General features: G+C 43.1%; 1 protein-coding gene across 3 annotated transcripts in view; it reads left to right on the top strand.

The window, feature by feature from the left end:
- The window catches only part of MBD5 (methyl-CpG binding domain protein 5), a 122,381-nt gene that overhangs the window by 88,120 nt on the left and 15,567 nt on the right, over positions 1-18,694 (top strand). For all 3 annotated transcript variants that reach the window (XM_073634214.1, XM_073634213.1, XM_073634212.1), the window contains 2 exons: positions 10,857-11,177; positions 17,863-18,053. In XM_073634214.1, the coding sequence (XP_073490315.1) occupies positions 10,857-11,177; positions 17,863-18,053 (512 nt within the window). The remainder of the gene's footprint in view (positions 1-10,856; positions 11,178-17,862; positions 18,054-18,694) is intronic.

The following is an 18,694-nucleotide window of genomic DNA, read 5'->3' as shown; positions in this document are numbered from 1 at the left end:
TATATATATTTTTTTTTTTTTTTTTTTTACCAAAAATATGTAGAAAAATACATATCGGCCTAAACTGAGGGAAAAAAATGTATATATATATTTTGGGGGGATATTTATTATAGCAAAAAGTAAAAAATATTGCGTTTTTTTTTTCAAAATTGTCGCTCCTTCTTTTTTTTTTTTTTTTTTTTTTTTTGTTTTTTATAGCGCAAAAAATAAAAACCGCAGAGGTGATCAAATACCACCAAAAGAAAGCTCTATTTTGTGGGGAAAAAAGGATGTCAATTTTGTTTGGGTGCATTGTCGCACAATTGCGCAATTGTCAGTTAAAGTGACGCAGTGCTGAATCGCAAAAAGTGCTCTGGTCAGGAAGGGGGTAAAATCTTCCGGGGCTGAAGCGGTTAAATTGACAGCTCATTTCTTCTACCTGTACTGCTGGTTGTCCTAAGAAAAGAAAAAAAACTCACAGCCAGCAAATTCAGCCTTCTCTGCTGCAACTGTCCCCTCCTCTGCCGCCGCGCTCCTGGTCCCTAATCACCATCTTCTATACTAACATCAGGCGGTGGCCTGTCTTCTGGGTTCTTTTACCCGGCGTGCTGCTGTGCAAGTGCAGTGTGCACACAATTGCCCCAAAGGCTCCTGGGGTGGATGACTTTTGTATCCCAGAAGGCTTCGGGTAGAGAGGATACGTCATTCTCACCTAGGCATGAAAAGGAAGGTGAAAGAGTTGGCCTGGGTCCCTCAAAGGTGTATGTGTGGGGGGGATGTATAGGTTATGATTTTGTAACAGGACAGGGAGGAGGAAGAATATGTGAAGTGTAGAAAGTATATGAAGGTCCACTTTTAGGCATTGTGCACCATAAAGTGGTTTTTAAGGCATAAGGTTTTTTACCTTCATGGATTCTATCCATGAAGGTAAAAAAACATTGTGTGCTGCTCCAATCCCTCATACTTGCCTAAACCCGATCTTGATCCAGCGATGTGCGCGAGAGCAGCGGCTCTCCCAGGTCTTTCTCTACTTATTGGCTGTGATGCAGTAGCAGAAGCCATTGGCTCCCGATGCTGTCAATAACAGCCAGTGAGGAGGGGGCATGGCTGAGTGAGCCAGTGAGAGCGGGGCTCGGGAGCAAGCAGCAGCTTGTTATGGGGGCACTCAGCAGGAGGGAGGCGCCCAAGGCGCTGGCAGGGGACCTGAGAAGAGGACAATCGGGCTGCTCTGTGCAAAACCATTGCACAGAGCAAGACATTTTTTCGCCTATTCAAACGCTTTACATTTTTCATCCTTTGTTGCGGCACAGTGCTGCCGATCTCACGCAGCAACTTCCTGTCTACATGCAAGCACTCCAGTAAGAGCTGCATTGCATTTCTCATTTCAGGTTTCCGAACGGTGAGGATAGTAAACCATGCTTGGATAACGTGCTAAAACAGCCTCTTCTAGTCTTCATCAAAAGCCATAGTGCTAGAGTAACAGCATAGGAGTAAAATTGGGAGATGGGAACAAAGCATTGTCACCCTATAACAGGTGCCTGAACAATGACTTTTGTGGCAGAATCAGCAGGTACTATTTTAATAAAGGGTTCAGGTTTAACAGTGTTAGAAAAATAAAAAATGTAATTATTTTAGCATGTTGAGGCTCATTTGATTAGAGTTTTTAGTGAGACGGTTTAACCCTACTTTCATTGTAGAATGTTCTCAAGTGTGAAAGATGATTGATTGTGGTGGCTGCACATTTTTTGTTGATCTTTGCTTTAAGGGGTAAATGGTTTTTGCTTTTTTTTTTCATTTTGGAACTGATAGGAAAGCAGCAGCTGGGACTTGTAGTTCCACTGGAGCGGGCGAAGTCCAACAGAGTGCCTGTGCCCTGCATGTTGCACAGACAAATAACTATACCCTATTCATATGTGGTGACTGATAAGACCGGACCCCTTACCAAATTTAACTAAGCTCATTGTTTGGGAAAACCTGTACTGCGAGGTATTCATAGGCTGCCATTGCTATCCTCTTTCTAAAAATGTTGGGCTGTCATGCTGATCTTCAATTTTGGTGTCACTGACCCAAAATAAGATTTGAGATCCAGAAAATAAAAGTGAAGTCAAAAGTCCTGATCTGCATTTTTGTTCTGGGCCAGTGCGGAAACCATTAATTTAGTGTGCTTGGCAGGCAACTTTCATTTTTAGAAGAGGTCAACAGAAGTTCCCAAAAAATTTTCTTTAAGGTAGAACTGTAGTCAGGCTCTGGACATTGAAACCGTGCATATTCCTAGCAAGCAGTAAATAAACTTAAAAAAAAAAAACTTACTGACCCCTGTAGTTTCAGTCATTGTGGAGCAATGCATCACGTTTAACAACTGAAGCAGTAAAGTTTTTCAAGTGGGGTCTCAGTTTTTATGTAGTCCTACTGTTTTCACATTAGAGACTAGCTGGCAGGAAGGCTGTCAAGTTACTGCTGGGAGATTGCTGAGCTACGGTGAGAAAGTAAAACTGAGGGCATCAGCTGAATGTTTTGAGGATGACTTTTATCACGGTGACTGTTGAGAGTTGGTGAAGTTCTTTTGTAAATTGTACATTACAAAACATGAGATAAGTATTTAGGAACATTGAGTTATGCTGTTGTCTTTAGGAGATCGGAAAGCTGTAAGGGCAGCCCCGTATAACCTCCCCAACTACAATGCGTCAGTTTTTTACTAGTGTTCTTAGAAGAACAGACAACTTCTCTCTGCCCTAAGAGAAGCAACCATTTTCCTTTTTTTCCTTCTACTTTTGATCAAGTTAATTTTTCTGCTAGCAAGATTCCCCAGTTGGCTGGCCTGTAACGTTCATTGGACTCGGCTTTAGGGGCTCACCTACAGTGCATCCAGGAAGTATTCACAGCGCTTCACTTTTTCCACATTTTGTTAATTTATAGTCTTATTCCAAAAATGGATTAAATGTGTTATTTTCCTCAAAATTCTACAAACAATACCTATTATGACAACATGAACGAAGTTTGTTTGAAATCTTTGCAAACTTATTAAAAATGAAAATCCAAAGAAAATTATGTACATAAGCAGTCACAGCCTTTGCTTAGTACTTTGTTGAAGCACCTTTGGCACCAATTACAGCCTCAAGTCTTTTTGAATATGATGCTACAAGCTTGGTACACCTATTTTTGGGCAGTTTCTGACATTCTTTTTTGCAGAACCTCTCAAGCTTCATCAGTTTGGATGGGGAGCATTGGTGCACAGCCATTTTCAGATCTCTCCAGAGATGTTCAATCATGTTCAAGTCTGGGCTCTGGCTGGGCCACTCAAGGACATTCACAGTTGTCCCGTAGCCACTCTTTTATCTTGGCTGTGTATTTAGGGTCCTTGTCCTGTTGGAAAATGAACCTTCGCCCAAGTCTGAGGTCTGGAGCAGGTTTTCTTCAAGGATGTCTCTGTACATTGCTGCATTCATCTTACCCTCGATCCTGACTAGTCTCCCAGTTCCTGCTGCTTAAAAACCTCCCCACAACATGATGCTTCCACCACCATGCTTCACTGTCAGGAAGGTATCGGCCAGGTGATGAGCGGTGCCTGGTTTCCTCCAGACATGACACTTGCCATTCAGACCAAAGCGTTCAATCTTTGTTTCATCAGACCAGAGAATTTTGATTCTCATGGTCTGAGTCCTTCAGGTGCCTTTTGGCAAACTCCAGAAGGGCTGTTATGTGCCTTTTTACTGAGTGGTTTCCGTCTGGCCACTCTACCATACAGGCCTGATTGTGGAGTGCTGCAGAGATGGTTGTTCTTCTGGAAGGTTCTCCTCTCTCCACAGAGAAACACTGGAGCTCAGGCACCAATCGCTCAGTTTATCTGGGCGGCCCGCTCTAGGATGAGTCCTGGTGGTTCCAAACTTATTCCATTTACGGATGATGGAAGCTACTGTGCTTATTGGGACCTGCAGAAATGTTTCTGTACCCTTCCCCAGATCTGTGCCTCTATACAATCCTTTTTCTGAGGTCTACAGACAATTCCTTGGACTTTATGACTTGGTTTGTGCTCTGACTTGCACTGTTAACTGTGGGGACCTTATATATAGACAGGTGTGTGCCTTTCCAAAACCTGTCCAATCAACTAAATTTACTACAGGTGGACTCCAAGCAAGTTGTGAAAACATCTCGATGATCAGTTTACACAAGATGCACATGAGCTATATTTTGAGTGTCATGGCAAAGGCTGTTAATACTTATGTACATGTGATTTTGTTTTGTTTTTTTTTTCGTTTAATCCAATTTGGAATAAGGCTGTAACATAACAAAATGTGGAAAAAGTGAAGCGCTGTGAAAGCTTTTCGGGTGCAGTGCATTGAGTGAGCCACAGGGTGCTCTACAGGTCAAAGGTCGTGGTTCTCCCACCAGGTGCAACCATGTCACTGAAGACTCCTTAGGGAGTATGCCCACCAGAGGAATGAGGACCGCTGCATAGGGCTTGTCCCTAGCATCCTTACTATCTACCTGATGGGAATCGCAGCCTGGGTGCTCTTAAAATGTCTTGGCTGGCAAAAACCTTCCCTCTCTATTCTTGCTTTTACAGCCTTTTCTTTCTGGTCCTGAAAAGGTATTCACCCCCTTCCAAGCATTTTGCCAAGCAATATCCTATTGAAGAGGGTTTCCTAAAAAAGTGGCCTGGGCCTGTTGTTCACCTTACCATTTTGTGTCTTAACAGGACCTTGACTTTCCCTGTACAGGAAATTCCAGTGTTCTGGGTCTGGAGTCTCACCCAAAAGTGCAACTTCTGCTTATCTGATTCTTCCTGCACCACCCCCCCCCCAGTGCCACATTTGAGGGGGGAGCAGTTAGCTGTCTTTTTACAGGTACCCTGTCCCAACTTCAGGGAGACCGGTCCGTGGCGAAGTACATCAGCAGCTCAGCCTCCCTCCCCTTCTGCCGGGCCAGCTTTGTGCATGCGCAGTAGCTATCCCTTACCAGCAATGACGGCGGCAGCACCCGACCAGCCGATGTAAACCTCGGCCGCGGTGCCAACATCGCTGGACTCCAGGACAGGTAAGTGCCCTAATGTTAAAAGTCAGCAGCTACCGTATGTGTAGCTGCTGACTTTACATTTTTTAAAGGGGCGGGCGGAAGGAACTCCTCTAAATACCATGTGGATAAAAGGCTGGAAGCCTTATCTAAGGCCTTGTTTTTTCCTGCTGGCTCTGCCATGCAACCCACCGCTGTGACCATGTCTGTCTACCAAACTTGAGTTGTTTTATCCAAGGCCATGTTTCTAGATCATAGCTCTATACTGATGGATCCTTCTGTCCTCCCAACAGCTGGAGCTCCTACCCATGCCACTATTCTATTGTGTTAACTGACTGGTAAATGCAATTTACCAAATATCTAGAATGAGCTTCCATTCAGTGCATATGAGGAGGCTCAGAAGTTGATCTGCAGAGCTTCAGTGCAAGAAACATCAGATGCCCTTTCTTGGAGAACGCCTTTTTGTCAAATTATTGGACACACTTATCAGGGAGGTCATGGAGGTATGGCAAGGGGAATACCCTTTTGCCCTAGAGATAGAAGGAAAAAACAAAAGTCTTTAGTTTCTTTCACGCCTCCAGGTCCAAGGCCAAGCCTGGCACTCAAGACTAGAAGCAAGTTGTCCCTGCAATTAGGGGATGCCCCTACTTTTTTTCCATTTATCCCAGACCAGAACAGAAGAGGACGTTCGGTGCCTCCCCAGCCTTTACTCATTATCTCTTGTTCTCTCCTGTGTTGAGGCTGGCCCCTTTCTGTGTGCTCCCAGGGCACAGTTTGCTCTAGCTTCCCTACACACTGGGACTCTCCACCTCCCTGCTCACATAATGAATGTTTCCTGTTTTTAATCTGCCTGGCTGTTGTATGGATACCTTTTGCCTCATTAGGACATTACAGATACCTACCTACCTTATTGCTGCTAACCCCCTGAAGGAATCCATATTCTGAAAACGCTTCATGTCTTGTGCATGTAGCAGCAATGCCTCATTCACTATGAGGCCAACCAGATATGTATATCCTGTGTATGTATTGTTCCCATTGTTGTTTTAGCTGCCATACCAGCCATGCATTGTTTGTTTTTCTTCTGTTTTTAATATTGCTTTGTCAATAAAATTGTAGTATTGCTTTTAATACATCTTTTCACGCCTTTGTAATCCCATTCCTTTGGGGGATTCTCTCTGTCCACTTTTCAGAAGGGAAGCCATCACAGCCAAATAATCCCAGGACATTTCAGATAGTTGGATCTGGAATGTTGTATCCAGGGGCTACAAACTAGAATTATGGTCTCTACCTTCACCCCACTTTACTTTGTCAAACTTGCCATTTGGCAGACCTTAACACTGCTCTAAAACGGCTCATCTCTCAAGATGTCATGGCAGTTGTCCTCGAGGGGTAGAGGTTCCAGAGTTTTTAATCAAACCCATTTATTGTCCCCAAGGGAAAAAAAGCCATTTGCCCCATACTGGATTTGAAGCTTCCTTTTGCATTCAAAAACTTTGTATGGGATCCACTCAGTCAGTCATTGCGTCCCTACTGTAAGAACTTCTAACCTCTGTGGACATCTTGTATGTGTACTTGCATATTCCCATTGTGACGGACCGCCTGGCAGCCAGCCTGGCTTCCTACTGCATCAACCCTACTTGCATTTTGCTGTGAGCATACAACATTGCCAAATTGGGGTTGACCACCTTGCACAGTTGTCAACTGCTGAACTCTAAAGAATGGTCTTTTCAACCAGAGGTGTTTTGATCTCTCTGATGCAGGTGGGGGGCACCGGACATGGACGTGCTGTCTTTAGGGTTCAACAACAACCTGAGCAGATTTATCTCCAGAAACAGGGATGCTCTGCTGACTTTGTGGGATCGGTTCAACCTGATCTATTCCTTTTCCTCTCTTTGCCTAATCTGCAGGATTGAGATGGAAGGCATTAAGTGATCCACAATGCACCAATCTTTCCCAGGAGGACATGATAGTTGGACCATGTCAAACTTCTGGCAGACTCTCTCCGTGGGCCCTCCTAGATCGTCTTGATCTTCTGGCCTGGAGCCAGCCTACCATCTTGGTAATGGCGTGGCTGTTAAAGCTGAGGTCCTGAGTGACCCGTGTCTGTCAGTCATCCTTATGCTCCTAAAAGCTAGGAAATTAACTGATCTTAACATCTACTTTTGCTTTTGGAAAGCGTACTTCACTCGGTTCAAGGCAAGAATGTTCTATCCCAGGAATGTCTTCCTACATCAAATCCCTTTTTTTTTTTCTCCAGTTTTGGTCTGGATCAGCTTTGGCCATGAATAACATCAACGTTGAAATCTAAGCTTTAACAGTCCTTTTTCAGAGACTGCCTGCCTCTCACTTAGTGAAGTCTTTTGTACAGGATGTTGCTTTCATTTTTCCTCCTGCACAATCCCCATTGGCTGTAGGGGATCTGAACCTAGGCCTGTTGGTCCTTGGGTGACCACCCTTTAAGCCTATTAGGGATATTCCTGTTTACCCTTTCTTGCAAGGTTGCCTTTTGCATCACTGTTACTTCTGCAAAGCAAGTCTCGTAGTTTGTGGCCTTAACCCGTAAAGAACCTTATGTTGTGCTACACCTGCATACAGGCTGACTGTTTACAAGCTGCAGGGCTTGTAAATGAACTACAAGGCCCCTCATGTGTGTCCATTCAGAACTACAAGCTGCCAGCTGCAGTGGCTGACTGTAGTTGTAGTTCTTGCATTCACAGGAAACCATGAATGAATGACGCAAATGCATTATTTTCAAATGGTGACAGTGGACACTAGGAAAATATCCCCCACTCGCTGTCAAGCGGCGGGTGGGTTGTGGAGAGCCTGCAGCTGCTGAAACATGTTACATGTTCCACCCAAATTCAAGGTGAAACATGTAACATGTTCCAAAGAGTGAACTTATCATTTAAGTTCTGTTTATTCTGCGTCATCACACAAATGGTTCTCTTTGAAGAGCCATCCACATTTGAACCACTCTTCAGACAGCACTTGATAGGCAATGAGGAGGAGTATTGCCTTCTTACTACCTGCTGTAACCCCTTGATCCCTGCACCTAGCACACTTCAATCATGTGCTTTGCATGTGATTGCAGGGCTCTTACAGGATGGCCCTTTTACTTCAACGGGTCGTGTTTGTTGTACCTGCCGAAAGTGTCAATTGGTATAAATCATGCCGCAAAACATTGCAGCCTCGGCATGCGGACACTGCCTCTGCAGCTAAAGGGGGTAGCTTGGGAACTATAAAGTATGGCTCAACAATGGGGATTTACTGCCCCTAACCGCTAGTGTGATCGAGCCCTAAGAGTGTTAGATTGTAGAAGATTTAAAGGGATGCTAAACACGCACTGTTTAATATACATTATCTATTTTCTTTCTGTATGATGGCACTGTAATTATTTTAATTAAAGAAAAGTCCAAGTACCTTTTTTCCTAATCGATCTACAGCTGTCACATGACCCAGATCCTTCCCAGCCTGTCTGCAGGAAAACATAAGCAGGAGGAGCTTCTAGTCCTCTGCTACTGGTCATATGTTCAAAATAATAAAAAAATTAACAACCTTTGGAATACAGAGTAAAAATAAATACCAATAAACTGTTTTAAATCCTAATACAAATATATATTGGAAATTAAATCTTTATTATTTTGTGGAAATAACATGGTGTGTGTGGATTTCTACCAGTCACAGGCTGTGTCACGCCCCTCCAGCCTGTGTCTTAGAAAAAGAGGGAGGTGAAGCATCCATCAATCTGCATGTAATATCCCACCCCTATTGTGTTTAGCTCGTTAGTGGACATAGAGGAGAAGGGAGGGAGTGGGCTGTCATTTACCACTGCCTCTATAGTCACACGGGCTGCTCAGATGTGATAGAGAGGAAATGCTCGACATCAATGCCAACACTGCTCTGCAAAATCCCCAGCTGCAGTGGGGACATGGACAGAAGGGAGACAGAACAGTAAGGTCAGCCAGGTTTTTTGCAGTATATAGAAAACTAATTCCATAGTAAATGAGTGAGTAATGAACAGCATTTGATCGTTTTTTAATGATGTGGAATTAATGACACTTTAATCACTTCCTCCGTGTTGACGTCCTATGATGTTGAGAAATTGAAGTGGCGATATCTGAATGATGCCTGCAGCTACAGGCATCATTCAGATATCTTTTTTTTTTTTTTTTTTTCTCAGCAGGCAATTCTCTACAATGTAAAAGCCATTATAGCTGCTTGATGGCTTTTACAGGTGGCATTTTCTCTGGCCTCGCCTGTGTGATCGGGCGATTTACCATAGTGCTGGCGTGGACTATTTCCTGTAGCTTAACCACTTCCCTACCCGCATATTGTCGTATGACGTCCGCAGATGGGATCTCCCATTCTGGGCGGGCGCCATATGACGTCTTCGGCTTCCCGGCGGGAAAAGGGGGTGCCTGCCACGTCACCTAGGAGCCAATGCGCATGCTCAGCGTCCGCAATGCCTGTCGGGCATTACAGAGCATGACCGTGGATATGTGTGTATAAACACACAGATCCACGTCCCGTCAGGGGAGAGGAGTATGAACACCGATCGGTCCCCTCCCCCTACAGTTAGAATCACTCCCTAGGTAACACATTTAACCCCTTGATCGCCCCCTAGTGTTAACTATTTCCTTGCCAGTGACATTTGTACAGTAATCAGTACATATTTATAGCACTGATCGCTGTATAATTGTCAGTGGTCCCAAAATAGTGTCAAGTGTCTGATATGTCCGCCGCCATGTCACAGCACAGTCACGATAAAAAACACAGATCACCGCCATTACTAGTAAAAAAAAAAAAAAAAATTATAATAAAAATGCCATAACTCTATCTCTATTTTGTAGGCGCTCTAACTTTTGCGCAAACCAATCGATATACGCTTATCGCTATTTTTTTTTTTTTTTTATTTAAACATTGGGATAAAAATTATAGCAAAAAGTAAACAATGTTGTGTTTTTTTTTTTTTTTTTTTCAAACCTGTCACTCTTCTTTTCTTTTGTTTAAAGCGCAAAAAATAAAAACCACAGAGGTGATCAAATACCACCAAAGGACAGCTCTATTTGTGGGGGAAAAAATGATAAAAATTTAATTTACCTCTGTACGCTATCCTTAAATGTGAATGCTTAAAGTGGAAGTTCACCCAAAAGGAGAACCTCCCCCAAGTCCTGCTTGTCTGTTTCCTCTCCTCCTCCACTTTAGATTTTGGCACTTAATTTTTTTTGGGCGGGGGGGTACCTGTTTTTGACAGGTACCTGCTCCCACTTCCAATCAGATCACTGCAGCAGCGGAAGTTTGCCCCCCTCCTTCCCCCATAGCTTTCTGTTACACGTCACAGTTCCCAGAAAGCTGCAGGACCTTTCAAAATGTGTAGCGCAATGTGAATACCACAAGCAGCCACAGCCTGGTTCCCAAAGTAAACATGCTGGCGCCTGGACCAGAAGACGGCCGAAGAGTGAGGACAGCGCAGGATCCCTGGAAAAGTAAGTGTTCTATTATTAAAAGTCAGCAGCTATCGTATACAATATGTGTGTATGTGTACCATCTCAGAAAACTCTTCAGGTGCCTAGCCTGTTCACTGTTTAGTATTTGCATGCTTCGTTGCCCTAAACCTAGTCATTTAAAGGGCCAGCAGCATACACCAGAGGAAGATGAGGGTGTTGGATCTATCCCCGGGTAGCTCAATGCTTGTAAAATTACACACATTGCTTCATGTGATTTAAATCAAATCTGGCATAAATACGCTCTAATAATCTGGTAAACTTTGGGTTTAAGTAGTTATTAGGTTGCCTCCATTGCATGAAGGTATTGTGTAACATGAAATCAATAGATATCAACCCTGACCTTGTGTTTGTGTTTTTTAGGGGGTTCATTACCAATGTCATCAGTAGCAATAGCTGGAACAGGCCAACCAGCCATCACAAAGACCACATCTGTTCTCCAAGATGGAGTAATAGTTACCACAGCTTCTGGGGCCCCGATGCAGAGTCACCATCCTATGGGTAATTCTTTCCCATTTCCAGGACCTGAGCATCCAAATCATTTTGCACAGAACGCTACCAACAACCTTCCACAATCCGTCAACCCTAATCTTCTAAACTCTCTGCCGATGGCATTACCCATGAACCAGCAGCATCTTCTGAATCAGAATATTTTGCATATGCTACAGCCTTCAGCTGGAGAAGGCAAGTCTTCTGAATGTACTTTACTTTTTGGAAGCATTGATTCAATCCAATGTGTTCTTCGTTGTGCCTGACAGTATTTGTAAAATCAAAACATTGAGATATTCATCTTCACTGTTTGTCCTGGTGACCATTGTCTACAATACAACACATACAGTTAAGGTTGTACCCAGAACAGGTTGTGTCCAATGAGGAATTTTGTTCTGGTGGCAACTGTCTCTAGCTGGTCATAAACAGCCCGAATTTTGACCAATTCAACAGGAATCTGATGAACAATGAGCAGTCTATGGTCAGCTTCGGACAGTTGTCACCAGAACAACTTTTCCCAATGGAAACCTGTTCTAATGAGAAATTCAAGAAGTGAATCGCCCTATCAGTACCCCTTAACTCAACAAAAGTCAATTTTAAGATTGCATGAACTGGGTCAGTCACTGATAGCTTGGGGTTGAGACTCCTCAATCCACACTGTTTAGTATGGATAGCGGAATCCATTGATGTTTTTTTTTCTTGTTGGTAACCATAAGAGTGACATACTTTTGGAGAGATCTCCTCTTACTTTCTGCTGTGTCTCTGGGGCAAGAAGAAGGAAAATCTCCCTAAAGGTACACAGCAAAAAAGAAAAACTGACAAGGTTTTAAAAAAAACATTTTAACAAACATGTTAAACTCATCTGTTCTGTTCAATTATTTTCCACAGAGCAGCCCCGATCCTCCTCTTCTCATCCCCCACCAGCCGTTCTTACTCCTCCCCACTGCCAAGTGCCCCCAATAGCAAGTCTCTTGCTATGGGGGCACTTGAGCAGGCACTCTCCTGTGAATGGACATTGTCCATTTACACACAGAGCCCAGCTCAGCGCTGCCTCCGCTCTCTCCTCATTGGCTTACTGGCTGCGATTGACAGCAGCAGGAGCCAATAGCTTCCGCTGCTGTGAGCTAATGAGGGGGGAGAGAGAGACAAGGGAGAGCCGCTGCTCTCATGCACATTGCTGGATCAAGATGGGGCTCAGGTAAGTATAAGGGAGGGGCTGGGGGAGGAGATGCACCCAGAAGGTTTTTTAACCTTAATGTATTAAGGTAAAAAAAAACTTCTGCCTTTAGAACGACTTTAAGTTATGTGATTTCTCTTTCAGAATTTAACACACCTAAAGGCTTGTAGAATATGCTTTCAGCACATATAATCTAGTCCAAATTGTGGTTCTTGGGCTACCAAGAGTCTGTAGATAGAAGCTGGGAAGTCCATAAGCATTTTCCTGCCCTCTACTATTCCAGTTTTTAGAAGAGGAGGGTATTGAGGGCAGCAGAGTGATGTCTGCTGTTAGCCAAATTGATGGAAAGAGAGGGGGGAGTAGTAGCAGGCTATGGCTTGACTTGCTGGAGTGTTGGATGTGTCTAAGGTCTACAGTGCCTTGCAAATTTTTTTGTGTTTTTTTTTTGCCTCACAACCTGGAATCAACATGGATTGTTTGAGGATTTGCATCATTTAATTTACAGAACATGCCCACAACTTTATTGTGAAGCAAACAACAAATAGGACAAAATAACAGGAAAAAGTCAATGTGTATAACTGTTCAACCCCTAAAGTCAATACTTTGTAGAGCCACCTTTTGCAGCTATCACAGCTCCAAGTCACTTTGGATAAGTCTCTATGAGCTTGCCACATCTTACCACTGGGATTTTTGCCCATTCCTCCTTGCAAAACTACTCCAGCTCCTTCAAGTTGGATGGTTTGCGCTTGTGAACAGCAATCTTTAAGTCTGACCACAGATTTTCTATTGGATTGAGGTCTGGGTTTTGACTAGGCCATTCCAACACATTTACATGTTTCCCCTAAATCACTCAAGTGTTGCTTTAGCAGTGTGTTTTTGCGGTCATTGTCCTGCTGGAAGGTGAACCTCCGTCCTAGCCTCAAATCACATACAGAGTGGTACAGGTTTTGCTCAAGAATATCCCTGTATTTAGCACCATACATCTTTCCCTCAACTCTGACCAGTTTCCCAGTCCCGACTGCTGAAACACATCTCCACAGCATGATGCTGCCACCACCATGTTTCACTATGGGGATGGTGTTCATTGGGTGATGTAATGTGTTGGGTTTGTGTCAGACATAGCGTTTTCTTTGATGGCTAAAAAGTTAAATTTTAGTCTCATCAGGCCAGATCACCTTCCTCCATACATTTTGGGAGTCTCCCACATGCCTTTTCGCAAACTCAAAACATGCCATTTTGTTTTTTTCTGAAAGTAATGGCTTTCTTCTGGCTACTCCTGCCATAAAACCCAACTCTATGGAGTGTATGGCTTATTGTCGTCCTATGTACAGATACTCCAGTCTCTGCTGTGGAACTCTGCATCTCCTCCAGGGTTACCTTAGGTCTCTGTGCTGCCTCTCTAATTAACGCCCTCCTTGCCCGGTCCGTGTGTTTGGGTGTGCAGCCGTCTCTTGGCAGGTTTGCTGTTGTGCCATGTTCTTTCTATTTGGTTATGATAGATTTGATTGTGCTCCTAGGGATCATCAAAGATTTGGATATTTTTTATAACCTAACCCTGACTTGTACTTCTCAACAACATTGTCCCTTACTTGTTTGGAGAGTTCCTTGATCTTCATGGCAGTGTTTGGTTAGTGGTGCCTCTTGCTTAGGTAATGCAGCCTCTGAGGCCTTTCAAAAAGGTGTGTATATGTAATGACAGATCATGTGACACTTATGCCGCGTACACACGAGCGGACTTTATGGCAGACTTTGCCCGGCGGACTTTTCGACGGACTTTACGACGGACTTTCTGAATGAACGGACTTGCCTACACACAATCAACCAAAGTCCATCGAATTCGTACGTGATGACGTACGACCGGACTAAAATAAGGAAGTTCATAGCCAGTAGCCAATAGCTGCCCTAGCGTGGCTTTTTGTCCGTCGAACTAGCATACAGACGAGCAGACTTTTCGACCGGACTCGAGTCCGTCGGATAGATTTGAAACCTGTTTCAAATCTAAGTCCGTCCAACTTTTGAGAAAACAAAGTCCGCTGGAGCCCACACACGATCAAATTGTCCGACGAAATCCCGTCCGCTGGGCAAAGTCTGCCGTAAAGTCCACTCGCATGTACGCGGCATTAGATTGCACACAGGCGGACATCATTTCACTAATTATGTGACTTCTGAAAGTAATTGGTTGCACCAGAGCTTTTTATGGGCTTCGTAACAAAGACGGTGAATACATACATACATGCCAATTATCAGTTATTTATTTCTGAAAATAGTTTTATGTATATATTTTTCTAATTTTACTTCACCATCTTAGACTATTGTGTTCTGATCCATCACATGTAATTCTGATTTAAGAAACATTGAACTATAGGCTGTAATGTAACAAAATACAGTCAGGTCCATAAATATTGGGACATCAACCCAATTCTAATCATTTTGGCTCTATACACACCACAATAGATTTAAAATTAAATGAACAAGATGTGCTTTAACTGCAGACTTTCAGCTTTAATTTGAGGGTATTTACATCCAAATCAGGTGAACGGTGTAGGAATTACAACAGTTCATGTGTGTGTAAAGGCAGGCATCCAATACTTTAACATGCATTTATTTCAGGTACTTATATAGCGCCGTCAATTTATGCAGCACTTTACATAAACATTGTACATTCACATCAGTTTGTATATGTGCTTCCCACTTTTCAAGGGACCAAAAGTAATGGGACAGATTAACAATCATCCATAAAACTTTCATTTTTTAACACTTGGTTGCAAATCCTTTGCAGTCAATTACAGCCTGAAGTCTAGAATGCATAGACATCACCAGACGCTGGGTTTCATCCCTGGTTATGCTCTGCCAGGCCTCTACTGCAACTGTCTTCAGTTCTTGCTTGTTCTTGGGGCATTTTTCCCTTCAGCTTTGTCTTCAGCAAGTGAAATGCATGCTCAATCAGATTCAGGTCAGATGATTGACTTGGCCATTGCATAACATTCCACTTCTTTCCCTTAAACTCTTTGGTTGCTTTCGCAGTATGCTTCAGGTCATTGTCCATCTGCACTGTGAAGCACCGTCCAATGAGTTCTGAAGCATTTTGCTGATTATGAGCAGTATAATATTGCCCGAAACACTTCAGAATTCATCCTGCTGCTTTTGTCAGCAGTCACATCATCAATAAATACAAGAGAACCAGTTCCATTGGCAGCCATACATGCCCACGCCATGACACTACCACCACCATGCTTCGCTGATGAGGTGGTATGCTTTGGATCATGAGAAGTTCCTTTCCTTTGCCATACTCTTCCCTTTCCATCACTCTGGTACAAGTTGATCTTGGTCTCATCTGTCCATAGGATGTTGTTCCAGAACTGTGAAGGCTTTTTTAGATGTTGTTTGGCAAACTCTAATCTGGCCTTCCTGTTTTTGAGGCTCATCAATGGTTTACATCTTGTGGTGAACCCTCTGTATTCACTCTAGTGAAGTCTTCTCTTGATTGTTGACTTTGACACACATACACCTACCTCCTGGAGAGTGTTCTTGATCTGGCCAACTGTTGTGAAGGGTGTTTTCTTCACCAGGGAAAGAATTATTCGGTCATCCGCCACAGTTGTTTTCTGTGGTCTTTTGGTGTTGCTGAGCTCACCGGTGTGTTCTTTCTTTTTAACCACTTCCGGACCGCCGCACGCCGATGTACGTCCAACCATTGAAGGGGTATATCGTCGTTATGGCAGCAGCTAGCTGCCATAACCCCGGTATCCCTGTTTTCGTGCGGCGGTCCTCTTTCTGATAAAAGTGGTCCCTGCAGCAGATTCGCCGCAAGATCACTTTTATCGGTGGCGGGAGAGGGCCCCTCCCGCCAAGATCCGGTGCCCTCCGCCGCCTACCGGAGCCGTCGATGGTGGCGGAGGCAATCGCGTCCGTCTCGCTCCTGTGCCTGGAGACGAGTGAGGCTAAGATAGCGCCCATTCGTCTCCATGACACTGCTGGGCGGAAGCGACGTCAAAACGTCACTTCCGCCCACGCCTCTTAAAGGCATATTTTTTTCAATGTCAGTTTTTAAAATTTTTTTTTTTTTATTGCATTTTAGTGTAAATATGAGATCTGAGGTCTTTTTGACCCCAGGTCTCATATTTAAGAGGTCCTGTCATGCTTTTTTCTATTACAAGGGATGTTTACATTTCTTGTAATAGGAATAAAAGTGACACGGTTTTTTTTTTTTTTTTTTTTTTTTTTTTAACGGTGTAAAAATAAATAAAATAATGTAAAATAAATAATAAAAATTCAAAAAAAAAAATTTTAAAAACCCCCCGTCCCGACGAGCTCGCGCACAGAAGCGAATGCATACGCGAGTAGTGCCCGCATATGAAAACGGTGGTCAAACCACACATGTGAGGTATCACCGCGACCGGTAGAGCAAGAGCAATAATTCTAGCCCTAGATCTCCTCCTGTAACGCAAAACATGCAATCTGTAGAATTTTTTTAAACGTTGCCTATGGAGATTTTTGAGGGTAAAAGTTTGACGCCATTTGGTAAAACCACTTGGTCCTTGGTTAAGGATGTTCCAAACAGTTGATTTGGCCACACCTAATGTTTTTGATATCTCTCTGATGGGTTTGTTTTGTTTTTTCAGCCTAATGATGGCTTGCTTCACTGATAGTGACAGCTCTTTGGATCTCATATTGAGAGTTGACAGCAACAGATTCCAAATGCAAATAGCAAACTTGAAATGCACTCTGGACCTTTTATCTGCTCCTTGTAAATGGGATAATGAGGGAATAACATACACCTGGCCATAGAACAGCTGAGCAGCCAATTATCTCATTACTTTTGGTCCCTTAAAAACTGGGAGGCACATATACAATCTGTTGTAATTCCTACACCGTTCACCTGATTTGGATGTAAATACCCTTAAATTAAAGCTGAAAGTCTGCAGTTAAAGCACGTCTTGTTTGTTTAATTTCAAATCCATTGTGGTGGTGTATAGAGCTAAAAAGATTAGAATTGTGTCGATGTCCCAATATTTATGGACCTGACTGTAGGTAAAAAGCCAAGGGGGTGAATACTTTTGCAAGGCACTGTATAGTTTTAAATAAGAACAACTATTCTGTAATGCTAGTGTGGACCTCTTATTTAAAAAAAAAAAAAAGGGCTTAATATCACTTTAACTGCAACAGAGAAAAATCAGGTCTCCTGCCCTGCTGGACAAGTTTGTGCTGTATGGCAGAGATGTGCAAATCGCAGAACTGGAAGGGCAATGGTAAAATTAATTTGTTCAGCAGTAAAGTATTCTAATTGTTTCATCATACTCATGAAAGATGTTTATGTGCCTTCAATTTTTTGCTTGAAGTGAACTGTGGAGCTGACATTTGTCCCTCTCATTTCTAACAGTTGCTGCTCTCTCCAGGACCAAATGACAGAGCTATGGAGTTGAGAGAAATGTAAACAACCGCACAGTTGATTTATGTGGTTCTGTTATGCATACTCCGGAGCTCTCCGCTCCAAATTTTTCATCAAGCAGAGTCAGTCATTTTTTATAAATATGTTTGCACAAGCTTTATGAATTCACTTGAAACCTGGATAGTCTCATAAGCCTCTTGGTGCCCCCCCCCCACACACACACACTTCTTAAATGCAAGAGACCCATCTGTCTGCACTAATCCTTACTCTTTAGGATGAATTAATGGCGTAAAACTGTATTTTTGTCATTTCAGGGGACATGTCATCAATGAACCCCCCTTTGAATAACCATCAGCTGTCTCACCTTCAGTCGCTTCTAAACAGCAGTCAACAACAACAGCAGCAGCTCTTACAAGGCTTTCCCAATCTACATGCCTTGAAAGGACATGTACCGGGGCCACCAAACAGCCTAAACCCCATGGCCTGCTTGTTCCAAAACTTCCAGGTAATTATAATAGTCATGACACCTACAATAGGGTATTGATAAAAGTATTAAGTTGCGGTAGCTTAAAGTGGAAGGTGCCTTGTTTTATGTAGTATATTATACCTTTCCAACCATGCACTAAAGAGCATCAATTTTTTGCTGCAATGGTCTTATTTTTTTTTTTCTTAAAGTCCCACTATTCTCCTAAGACTTAAATACACTGGCTTTTTGACACACGACTGCATCCTTTGACGTATATGTAAACCCTAACAATTAACTTCTCTTATTTCCTCCATTGTTGGCCATTGAAAGCATTTTTTTTTTTTTTTGCACTATGTTGAACCTGCCAGAAATCCAGTGGGCTCAACACTTCCTGTAGTGAGATGATAACGCAATACCTCTGCTGCACTGAAATGCCAAGACATTCTGAGCTGTCCTGTGATCAGGAATACTAATCGCTCTTCCAGTACTTATCTTAAAACTACAAAAAGATTAGCCTAATCTCATGGAGCTGAAAGAGTAGGAGGGTCTGAGTAGTTTGCCAAGAGAAAACTGGTCAGTACTGACAACACTTATGCAGGCCATATACGGAGCAAATTTCTTTCCTGCAACCACAGGTTGATTCCCCCCAACAACACAGTGTGGACAGAAATCCCTCCCAC

This window comes from Aquarana catesbeiana, linkage group LG06 (assembly GCF_042186555.1).
Source record: "Aquarana catesbeiana isolate 2022-GZ linkage group LG06, ASM4218655v1, whole genome shotgun sequence".
Lineage (NCBI taxonomy): Eukaryota > Metazoa > Chordata > Amphibia > Anura > Ranidae > Aquarana > Aquarana catesbeiana.
Note: the sequence above shows the minus strand (reverse complement) of the source record. Positions and strands in the feature narration are given on the sequence as shown.